Below are 11951 nucleotides of genomic sequence, written 5' to 3' on the forward strand. Positions count from 1 at the left end.
TTGGAGCAATCAGTTATTACAAAAAGCTAATTAATCAAACACTCATACTGATTGGTTAACCAAGTCAAACATCTAATAGTAGTTGAATAAGTCAAAATTGGCTGATAAGCTAACTATATTACCAAACAGGACCAAATAGGACGAGGGAATAAAAAACAAAGATAATGAAAAAAATTACACTTTTCAACCATAAATTATGGGGTAATGATAAGATTCATCCATACTTGTTTGTCGTCTCACTTCTTCATCCCTAAATTTTAATTTACGTTACAATTTTTTTTTTCTAATAAGTCGTGCTCACTTTTTGACGCTAAACTATAACTAACGTCGCAAATTTCTCCTCTAATGTTTTACTAAAAAAAAATGAAATTTATAATATCAGTTATAATTTAAGAACGAAAAGTGAGCATAACCAATAAGTATGGACGGATTCTATAATTACCTTATAACTTACGGGCTATTTGGTTAGAAGTAGTTTAGGTGCGGTTGAATTGCAATTTCGCGGAGACCACAATTACGCTGTTTGGTTGGAGGGAATTGCAATTCTTCCAAATGCTGAATTACAATTCCGGACTCCCCCTAGGAATTGTAATTCAGTGTTGAATTGGAGATGGGAAAGACATTTTTGTCCCTGAAGGCATTATTATTATTATTATTATTATTATTATTATTATTATTATTATTATTATTATTAGGAATAAGGGTCAAATAGGCCACTGAACTGCACACTAAAGTGCAATTAGGCCATCGAACTCAAAAATAATGCAATTGGGTCCCTAAACTACACAAACTCATGCAATTAGGTCTAAAATGACATGTTGACCTGAAATTGTGCTGACGTGGCGGTTATCAATTTTAAAAATAAATTTTAAATATAATTTAAAATAAAATAATTAATTAAAAAAAAAAAACTAGAACTGCCGGAGACGATTCGTCTCCGGCAGCTTCGTCTCCATGGCCGGAGACGAAAGCTTCGTCTCCGGCCATGGAAACGAAGCCTTCGTCTCCTAGGCCAGGGAGACGAAGCTCTTCGTCTCCGGCCATGGAGACGAAAGACTGTCGAAGACGATTCGTCTCCGACAGTTTTAGTTTTCGTTTTTTTTTTTTTTCTTCTTTTTAAATTATATACTTTTAATTAATTATTTTATTTTAAAAAATATTTATAAATTATTTTTAAAATTGGTAACCTGCATTTCAGGTAAACAAGTCATTTTGGACCTAATTGCATGATTTTGTGTAGTTCAGGGACCTAATTGCATTGTTTTTGAGTTCGATGGCCTAATTGCATTTTGGTGTGCAGTTCAGTGGCCTATTTGACCCTTATTCCTTATTATTATTATTATTATTATTATTATTAGGACATTTCAATCATTGCATCATCACTTATTCCCTTTCAATTCCCTGTAATATTATTTTACACACCAAACATTGTAATTTGAATTCCTACTTTATTCTTACCTTATTTTTTCACTGAATTACAATTCGATTCCATCATAATTTCTTCCTTTCAACCAAACGACCAGTTAAAGTAAGGAAAGTATAAATACCATCATATTTATAAAGAATACAAAAAGAAAAGAAAAGAAAGAAAAGAAGATTATCCAGCAAAGAAAAAAATGAAGGTTTTAGGCTTGGAGCATGAGAAGCCCCAAATTCCTTAGCTAGAGTCCTGACAAGAGCACATGACCATGCAGACAGATTTAGACCCACCCCTATTATCATCCCACATGGAAGTGTGAGGAAAGGCCTGCAAGACATCTGCCTCAGTGCCTCTTCTCTCTCTCTCTCTCTCTCTTCTCTCTCTTGCTCTTTCTCCCTGCATTTCCCTCTCCATAATAAAGGATAATAATAAAGCGGTTACAGTAGTTTTAGTTGCAACTCCTTCACATTTAATTTCCCCCCTTTTAATTTTTTTTTTGGTAGTTTCGTCGCAATCTCTTGCATTTTGGAATTTTCTCCTGTTGCATTTTCTTCTTGGATAGATCTGTGTTGGCATTTACTTTCTTGGGAGCTCAAGGTAATGGGTTTCCATTGATTGTTTGTTGCCATGGCTTTTACCAAGTTCTGTTGTATGTTGTCCTCTATATAATGAAAAAAAAAATAAAGATTTGATTTTGTTGTCTGGGTATCTTGAATTTTTGCTTCTGTTTATGACTGGTTGAATGTAGAGGCAAAATCGACCATTTTTCTTTGAAGGATCTTGTTGGAAGGAAATTTATTGTGCACAAAAGTTGATGTCTTGGTGGTTGGTGCTAATAACTTCTGATTACCTGTAAATTACTAGGATTTGAGTACAAATTTTGGATGTTTGCTTGAGAGAAGCTGTGAAGAACTCACGATTGAGTAAATCTTTACGTTAATTTGGAGAAGGATTGTGTTTTGGGTTTTGGTTTCCCTTACATTTGAAGGGAAAAATGGAAGTAGATGCAGGGAGCTAGCAATGGCTATAGGAGGAGAAGGGGATTCTAGATTTATACTTTGACTACAAATTAGGTACTTATATTTGTAGAGAGACTGTTGTTTCTTATTTGGGATTACAGCTGAGAGCTGATTTGGAGAGGGAGTTCCAGTTGAAATTATGGGGGTTTGAATATTATAATCCCTTTTTGAGGTGGGAATTGAAAGCTTAAGCTTGTGTTGTTGGTGAAGAAGGGGGAGCAAATATGGCTGCTAAGCTTTTGCATTCGTTGACCGATGACAACCCAGATTTGCAAAAGCAGATTGGGTGTATGACAGGGATCTTTCAGCTCTTTGATCGTCAAAATATGCTAACTGGAGGAAGGCGTATGGTTGGCCACAGCCCTAAACGATTGATTTCTGGTAATGTTTCCTAGTACCGAGAGGTACCATTGGCTTACTTTCTTTGCCTAGTTGAAGAACCCTAGCTCTGATATTGCTCTCGTGTTTATAGGACATATCTTGTGTGGCGCTTAGTGTGCTAGCTAAAGAGTTACTAATACGCGTTTGCTTGTTTGTCAATGTCGTGCAATCAATATAAAGCTCTCTCCGTATGGATTCCTTTAATGGATAGATGCTATTCTATTTTTAATCGTATTTTTCATGTCAAGACTCGATTTTGATCACCTAGTCGTTGCTAATCGTTTTTTGTTTATTACTATACAATAAAGACATTTAGTGTGTTTTGTGGTTTTGTACAAGATTGATTGTATGTGCCAAATGAACTAACGAAGTGAACGTTTACAAGCAGGGCATGTTAAGCCCGCGACATTAAAGATCTTTCCTTTTTGCTAGTGAACTGTTTCTTTGATAGTAATACTCAATTTTATAGCCCTACAGGACCACTTAGATTTCTGATCTCAAGTATTGATTCTTGATCTTTTCCAAAAGTAGTATGAGATGTATGGATTCAGTTTCTTGATCTTTTACGTATTTGCTTCAGTCTTCTGTCATTTGCCCCGTTTTAATGTTGCATATTATGTTGTTTTTGCAGGTAGTCCTCACTTCAACGATGACACTTCTGAAAAAGAGTTTAGCAGTATCTACCCGAGACCAGTAAGGACTATTTAGACTCTACTTTTCCATTATTTTCTTTGTTTTTTTTTTTTTTTTTTTTTTTTTTTTTTTTTTTTTTTTTCTGTCTTTTAAGTGAATGATGATTTTTCTTTGCAGGATAACCAAATTCATAAAAACGTTCAGGAGAAACAAAGGTTATCCACAGAATCATCGAGACCCTCGTTCTCGTCTTCATCCCGCTCCTCTTCGTTCTCTTCTCTTGATTGTAATAGAACAGTTCAGCCAGAGCCCATGGCTTTTGATCGCGTGATTTTTCCCGAAACTCCCTCGAGAGACCAAGCAATGAACCAGATAAAAACGTCTCAATATGGTCGGCAAAGCCTCGATATTCGGGACGTGGTTAAGGACTCTATGAATAGAGAATCTCAGGTGAAATCGACACTCAGAGAGGAGGTGGCAGAATCTATTACGAAGCACCGGGATTCTCCTAGGCCATTGCAACTTTCCCAAACCTTTGACGGGAGCTATGGACCGGGACTCTATGCAAAGCAGAATACGCCCGTTGACCTTAAAGAATCTCTTAGAGTTCTTGCTAAACTTCGAGAAGCTCCTTGGTACTACAATGAGCCTAGGCAACTTTCGAGATCATCATCGTACCACTCGAAAGATGGTTCTTCTATTGCTATCTCCAAAGATGCTCCTCGGTTTTCATATGATGGGAAGGAAACCCGTCATCTATCCTTTGAATCACGTGACGTTTCCAAATCTGCATTGAAACAGCTCCCAAGACTTTCACTTGACAGTAGTAGAGAGGCTTCGGTACGGCCTCCGAGTGTTGTAGCTAAGCTAATGGGTCTGGAAACACTTCCCGATTCTTCGACACCGAGTGATAGTGATACGAGGTCGACCAAGAATTGTCGAGTTGATGATCCACTCCCGCTCTCGAGGTCTTCGGAAGTAAGTGACAAATGTAAACATATCCAAACTTCTAGCTCCACGAGAAACCTGTGGAAGGATCCGACTTCGCCTCGTTGGAGGAACCCCGATTCAGCAATGAAGCCAGCCTCGAGATTTCCGATCGAGCCAGCGCCCTGGAGGCATTTTGACAAGACACGAGCATCTGAGAAACAAACATCTAGGAACACGAAAACTCCCGCGAAGCTTCCCAACTCGTTTCCTTCTGTTTATAGCGAGATAGAGAAGAGATTGAAGGATCTTGAATTCACTGAATCTGGCAAGGATCTCAGAGCGCTTAAGCAGATACTGGAAGCAATGCAGGTGAAGGGACTCCTCGAAACCCAAAAAGTCGAGGAATCGAAGTGTTCGGGTCAAAAGGAGCATCAACAAAAGTATGCTAGTTCTCTACAGACTGCAAAGTTTACACACCAACGAACAAGGCAGAGTGATCAAGCGACTGGTTCCACGAGCAGGGGGTCTAATTCGTTAAGGCACTTCGAGTCCCCGATTGTAATCATGAAGCCAGCAAAACTCATGGAAGAATCTGGTATTCCACGTTCTTCGGTGATTCCACTCGATGGCTCATCCTGTCCCTCCAAACATCAGGGTAGAAAGGGAGCCAAAGATCAAAGAGTGAACATAATCAATTCCTCTGATTCAAGAACCAACAATAGAACTTCTAAATCTTCACAGGCTTCAGCTAGGTCCAAAGAAAGCACCTCGGGCTCGTTAAAGACCTCGGGATCCATCAGCCCTAGATTGCAACAAAAGAAACTCGAGTTGGAGAAGCGATCTCGGCCACCCACACCCCCATCTGATCCTAACAGATCGAGAAAACAAGCAAACAAGCAACCAATGGAGTCCAACTCCCCCGGTGGAAGACGCAGGCCAAAGATTTCCACTACCCAGCAAAACGATGACCAACTGAGTGAGAATGAAATCTCCGTTCGATCAAACGGGAGCGTTATATCAGACTCAAAAGAAGATATAGAAGTCACTAGTTCTTTAGCGTCTTTCGAGAAAAACAGCATCCAGAGTCGTATGAAATCTGTTGAGTCCTTGATTTCTAGTTGCATAGAAAAGGTACCTTACCTTCTATTGTATTTATCGCTTCGAGAAAATTTAATAAGTCCAACATATTTGACGTTCTTCATTTACTCAGAGACCAACTTCTGTGCTTCCCGAAGATGGATCATTGGCTGCTATGGTTGCCCCCGAGTATCCCAGTCCCGTTTCTGTCCTCGACAATCTCGTGTACACAGATGAATCACCCTTGCCTGGGAAACGTGTCCCCGAAGTCCTAGGTATTTTCTTTCCTCTGATTTATCCTCTTTCTTAACATAGGAAAATTGGTTGTCTCTGAACATTATTATTCGGGTTCTCAAAAATATGACTTCATTATGTTTATGTAACAGATGATAATGGATACAAGGATCCTGATAGAGTTTCTAGTAACCCGTCTGATGATCTGTTGTCGAACAACATTGGTTCCGGGATTACCCCCCCGGAGTTCAACAGAAGGAAACTACAGAACATTGAGAATCTTGTTCAGAAACTGAGAAGGTTGAATTCTAGTCACGATGAAGGGCGCACAGATTATATTGCGTCGCTCTGTGAGAACACCAACCCGGATCATAGATATGTTTCCGAAATTTTACTAGCTTCGGGCCTTCTCCTTAGAGACATCGGGTCAAGCATAACGGTGTTCCAGTTCCATCCATCCGGCCTCCCAATCAATCCCGAGTTGTTTTTGGTTCTGGAGCAAACCAGGGCAAGTACTTCAGTGAAGGAAGAAAATATCGCCCAATTCAAGTCCAAAGAGAAGGTCCACCGTAAGCTTGTTTTTGATCTCGTAAATGAAATCCTTGCTACGAAACTGGCTTTTCTTGGAACCTTTTCCGAGCCGTGGGTGAAGCCCCAGAAGTTAGCGAAGAACACCCTGAACGCACAAAAGCTACTTAGAGAGCTGTGCTCGGAAATCGAACAGCTTCAAGCTAAATCATCCAAATGCGAGGTGGAGGACGAGGATGATGAGCTGAAAAACATATTGTGGGAGGATGTGTTGCACCGGTCAGGGAGTTGGACAGATTTCAACCATGAAATCTCGGCTATTGTGCTTGATGTCGAGCGTTTGGTCTTTAAAGACTTAATTGGCGAAATAGTGAGAGGCGAGGGCGATAACTTGAGGAACAAACCATCGAGGCGCAGGCAGTTGTTCACAAAGTAGCTACTTTGTTTCTTTCCTCCATTTTCAATGCTTCGTGTCGGTCAGTAATTTCCCATCTCGTTTTTTTTTTCCCTGATTTTTATCGGCTTTGTAATGAGTATGATTATATGAAGAACGCGAAAGTGCAGTTGGATGGATTTTGAAGGAAAATCTTTCCAGTTTCCACTCAAGTGTACTAACAGTATACTGATAGTGATGTCAATCTGTTCAAAACCACCTTGTATATCTCTTCCCAGAATTCTCTTTAGCTTAGAGCTCTGATTTCCTGTCATTCAATGCTTAAATTTGGACAGTGTGCTTCAGCTTTTCATTTCTGGTTTTATATGAATGGCAGTGTAGTAACAGATTTGTGAATACTTCTTTCAGTAGCTCAAAATTTTACAGTTTCAATTACTTTACTAAATAGATGTTATATGTTATTTAAAAAATCACAAGAATATCATTGCGTCTAAGTAATCTCTTTTTCAGGCGAATCCAAACTCTTTTGATATTTTCTAATTAAATAATATTAATATTATCTAAAATATATTTAAATATTCAAAAAATATTCATCTTTATCAAAGTTTGTGTGTTTACAAAAGGAGACAAAGAAAACTATTGTAAAAATCGATCATGTAGCAAAAATTAAAGCTATGGTGTGAAAATGGCCCACTGCCTTTTAGAACAATTTTACCTGTGCCTAGGTGCAAGGCATAAAGAACGACGTTGGGCATTGAGGGTACACAACTATTCTGTAGTAGCTAGCATGCTGCATTCATTAACTACAGTTGGAATGCGCTAAACACTCCTCAAATATAAAGATATAAAAACGAGGATAGAAGGAGAAGAATGAAAGCTTCTGTTTTTAGATGATCTATAAATGGTGAGGGATGCTATTTGTAATAACTCTAAATGAATAAAAATCACAAGTGATTAAATCACCAAATTCACAATTACTTGTCGAGGTTTTCAATGAATGGTTAAACACGTCTAATTAATGAGAATTATTCATCTTAGCTTCACGCTGTGATTTTAGGGGACAACTGGTAAAAAAAGCCCCCGGCGAGGATCGAACTCGCGACCTTTCGCTTACGAAGCGAACGCACTACCACTATGCTACGGAGGCTTGTTGTTCAATATTCACGTATAAATTTAAAATCCAATTCGTCAATTATTGCAAAATACTCCGTACTATATTGCTAGATTTGCAGCTCAACAATTAATTGCTACCAACTAAGTACATTGACTATTGAATTATAATTACTTAACCATCTAAGTTAACAAATTTTTTTATATGTTACCTTTTTTTTTTTGGGTGCGTTGATATTATTGACTCTATTACAATGTTGTATCTGTACATACATACTTTCTTAACCTATTGAAGCACAAAGAGAGAGTTTGGAATTCACCGGCCCTACTTCTTGAAACTAACAACCTTCGAGAATGTTGAAAAATTGACTTGATTTTCAAAATGCTTCTCTTCAATCCATCATCCTCACCACTACCATCACTGTTGCACTACCATTTAGGTTGTCCCTTGTATGCTCGTGAAAGGTTGGTGAGTGATAGAACTATATATTGACACTCTGCACATCCAAAATGAACAGAATAGATGCACTCATTGGCTATTCAGTTCAAAGTTTACCGGCAAATTTGGTTTCAAATACCTCGTAGATAATAGGACATTTTACAATTGGTGCACGCCCAACCGAGGCATCTGAACCAAACAGGAAAAATGAAATTGCAATTGTGACTAGGAGCGTAAGGCCATGAATAAATTCCGCCTCCGAGCATGTTCAGGAATTAGGCGGCGAAGAGTTTCAGGACGGATGCAAACTCTACAACAAAGCATGAAAGAGGAGGGTAATAGGCATATAAATATCATACAACCATAGAAAGTTTCAGCAACCCCATACTAAAGATATTGTGAGATTATTTAGGCCCGCACACAAGTAACAAGTGAGGGAAACAAATAATTTTCAGATTGGTAGCCACGATGATGGTGGTGAGGATGAGGAGGGAGAGAGTAGTGATTTTCTCTTGGTTTGAATAAGTCAACAATGAAACGAATCATTAAATTATTTTTATTTAAATTCCATGTCAGCATTATGGAACAGTTACCTAATGAAAACTAAAATATATAAAATGCTAAGTGAACATAATTTTAAAAGTAAATGTGACTAATTAGATCTTATATTAGAACAAGGGGTTAATTAAGGACTTGTGAATAATAGATGAAGCTATTTGACAATTGACACTTCTATCTTTCTTCTTCTTCTTCTTCTTTTTTTTTTTTTTTTTTTTTTTTTTTTTTTTTTTTTTTAATATAAAAAAATCTTAATGTTATTAGAAAAGAATTCTCATTAGTCCATGACTTTTAATAGTGAAAGGAAGGCTTTTCAATTCTTAAATAGTTTTTAGTGAGAATATTGTCAGTATCATTAATAGTGTTTAATAGTTTATATTAATAGTGTTTAATTCAGCTGAGAATATTGTCAGTATCGTTTACAAATCATCAACTCGTAGGATTATAATAAATATATTTTCTAAAAAACAATAAAAATCTTGATTCATCAGACTACAGTGCTTACTCGATCATGTGAAGCTATGAGTTCATGCACTGACGATGAACTGGATCTGAAAAGGATGTTTTTGTTGTAAATGTATCTATTTATGTGGCCATTACCTTAGTTTTACTCTTCTATTAGATACGATTTTTTTTTTTTAATTTTTATTTGTATATGTATATGTGTATATATATCATCCCCTATCTAATAAAGATTAGGGGCTAGCGTTTTCTGAGTTCAACCTGTTCTTTTCTCCTCTGATTTTCTCTTTACTTTATATGTTTGTTGCTCTCTACCGATCGAAACCATACAGTATCTACGCGAGGATACTATCAAATTCACAACATGTTATCAACACGATGATCTATATATCCTCGGTGAATTATTGTATCAATTAATGATTTTTATTGAGAGCGAAAACGAACTCTATATAATAGGTACACCATTGAATGTTAACCTCGTAGGTTACAAATGAGTGTCTGTACGAAAGAGAAATAAGAATAATTAGGTGATATGATATAAAATGGGATTGTAGCCCAAGGGTTCACACAAAAATCCATAATTGATTTTAGTAAAATATATTACCCATAAATGACATTAAGTTCCGCTACCTAATATCATTGGCAGTAAATAACAATTTTAGATATGCATGCACATAATTTTTATTTTTGAAAAGTTCCCGAAGGATTTAAAGTTCTCAAAATGAGAAATGAAAATCACATGTATATTATTAAATTACAAATTAAAGGTCTTTATATGACCTGAAAAGTAAATAATTGACTAAGTATTTTTTTCTCTAGAAGAAGGAATATGTAGATAATATGTGTCATTATGTGCTCATTAAGGAGTAGCTAATGGAGTTATTTATCCATTATCTTAGTCCATATGAATGGTATAAATTCGATTGAAATACATAAAGAGCTTAATGATATTAGAATGCCTAAAGACAGTTTTTGAAATGAAAGACTTGGGAAATCAAGTATATTGTCTCAACCTCGAGTATCTCCTTGAATGAATGTTACAAACCAATTAGCCTATGTTTGAAAAACGTCTTGGAATTTTTTTATATGGATAAGTATCATTTACTTATCACACTAACGGTTGTCCAATCTCTTAAAGTAGATAATTAAGGAACCGTTTAGACACGAAGATGATAATAATGATACATTATGACCATATTTCCATTATTTCATTCTTCCAACCCCAACCCTAAGGCATATTTCCATTATTTCATTGTCGTTGGAGCATCACTTTTGGACCAAAAGTTCTATAATCGCAAAAGGTTGGATTTTTGCGATGAAATTACTAGCAACATTTAGCGCTCCTCCCACAATAAAATATTGGAATAGGGCTTAAAAATTACAAATGAATTATAAATAGTTTATTTATTCCCATTATCGTTGCTCTTAACTATTATGTTTTTTAATATTTGACAAAGCTTATTTGATAGTGTTAATTACCACGTAAGCGGTAATTAAGTAAATACGAGACCAATTAAAGCAAGTAAATAACTCTTATTGATCACTGTGAAGGCCCTAAGTACAATCTACTTGGTTGCTCTGAGTACCGACTGACTGCGGTCGGGATTCTCTAACAACAACCTATCGATCGTCCAAAAGTCCCCCACACTGTAGCTATCGCAGGTATTTATAGCCGCGGAGTCGGAGACACAAATCCAGCCGTTCGGCATGCCTCCCACGTAGCAACCACGTGTCGTTGTCCCGGGTGCCCTGCCTGTCAACGCGTGGAGCCGCCACGTGTCCCTCGTCAGCTCTCTCGCCAAAAGACTACCGCTCGGTGGTCGACACTGCTGCTCGGGCAACTCCCGGTCGGGGTCCGACCGGGTTCTTCACAAGAAGCCCGACCTGTTACCTGCAAAGACAAGAAGACAAAGACAAAGGCACACCGGCCGGGGTAAAGCTATGTCGGTCAGGATATTCCCTACCAAGAGCCCCCCAGCCCGGGCCTTTTTGACCGTCCGGGAAAAAACGGGACGGGATGAAGAAGCCCAACCGTCGTCTACCAAACCGACCGGCCAGCTGTCATTCCTTATCTCGCCACGTGTCGGCAACTGCCGGCCTCTGTGACTGCAACGGTCGCCTCGGAATCAGTGCGGGTCACATCGCGCAAGTGGATTGGTTTCCCGCCCAAATGCTCTCCTATAAATAGGCCCTTGAGGCCCTCATTTGAACTTTCCTCAATCTTCTGAATCAATCGGCACCCTCAGAGAGTCCCGAGTGAACATCAGCAGATCAACCGAGCAAACCAACTTCAAGCTCCATCAAAGTCTTCCTGGTCGGTAAGCTTTCTTCTTCCTTACTTTGTCTTTTATTTTTAGTTTTGCGTAGGAGTAGGATAGGACTAACTCCGACCCACTGTCCCGAGCCCTGTACTAACCACGACCGACCTTTAGGCAGAAAAGATGTCAGACTCAGACAGCCAGAACATCTCGGTCGCAGACTACGACGACGAGGACGAGCAAACCAGCGAAGAGGTGGACATCATGTCCAATTCTTCGAAGGTCGAACAACGACCGCCGCAAATCCCCGACCGAGCCCTCGAGCAAGAAAGGTCATCAAGCTCGTCAGGGACATCGGGGTCGAGCTCCAGCGAGTCAGGGAGCTCGAGCGAGGAGAACGGGGAGACGTCCACGAGCGGACGGAATTCCCCGGCCGGAGGCGTTAGGGAAACGCCCACGAGGGTAATTGGGGATTACCCTCAAGCTGAGCCCCAAGAGGGCAATCGGG

General features: G+C 38.7%; 1 protein-coding gene and 1 non-coding gene across 4 annotated transcripts; one reads left to right on the top strand and one right to left on the bottom strand.

Annotated features, from left to right (window-relative positions):
- The first annotated feature begins 1686 nt into the window (after window positions 1–1686).
- On the top strand, window positions 1687–7002 carry LOC109193570 (protein LONGIFOLIA 2-like). 3 transcript variants are annotated; one of them, XM_019344440.1, is made up of 5 exons: window positions 1687–2820; window positions 3452–3513; window positions 3658–5514; window positions 5594–5735; window positions 5847–7002. In XM_019344440.1, exons 1-5 carry the CDS (start codon window positions 2664–2666, stop codon window positions 6656–6658), a joined length of 3030 nt encoding a protein of 1009 aa, XP_019199985.1. In that variant the 5' UTR covers window positions 1687–2663; the 3' UTR covers window positions 6659–7002. The 3 variants fall into 3 exon arrangements, with proteins under 3 accessions (XP_019199985.1, XP_019199983.1, XP_019199984.1); XM_019344438.1 differs by having other exon boundaries at window positions 1688–2820; window positions 3631–5514; XM_019344439.1 differs by having other exon boundaries at window positions 1688–2820; window positions 3631–5514; window positions 5850–7002.
- A 689-nt stretch (window positions 7003–7691) lies between these two features.
- Window positions 7692–7763, bottom strand: TRNAT-CGU. The gene has a single exon. It is a non-coding gene; the product is annotated as a tRNA-Thr (tRNA).
- Window positions 7764–11951: the final 4188 nt, after the last annotated feature.

The sequence above is a fragment of the Ipomoea nil genome, unplaced genomic scaffold, assembly GCF_001879475.1.
Source record: "Ipomoea nil cultivar Tokyo-kokei standard unplaced genomic scaffold, Asagao_1.1 scaffold1895, whole genome shotgun sequence".
Taxonomy (NCBI): domain Eukaryota; kingdom Viridiplantae; phylum Streptophyta; class Magnoliopsida; order Solanales; family Convolvulaceae; genus Ipomoea; species Ipomoea nil.

Bases quoted from the DNA above. Each gene is read 5' to 3' on its own strand.
- LOC109193570 (XM_019344438.1), top strand. From the start codon at position 2,664: ATGGCTGCTAAGCTTTTGCATTCGTTGACCGATGACAACCCAGATTTG. The intron at 2,821-3,451 runs GTAATGTTTCCT...TTGTTTTTGCAG, and splicing joins CCCTAAACGATTGATTTCTG to GTAGTCCTCACTTCAACGAT. The intron at 3,514-3,630 runs GTAAGGACTATT...TTTTCTTTGCAG, and splicing joins GCAGTATCTACCCGAGACCA to GATAACCAAATTCATAAAAA.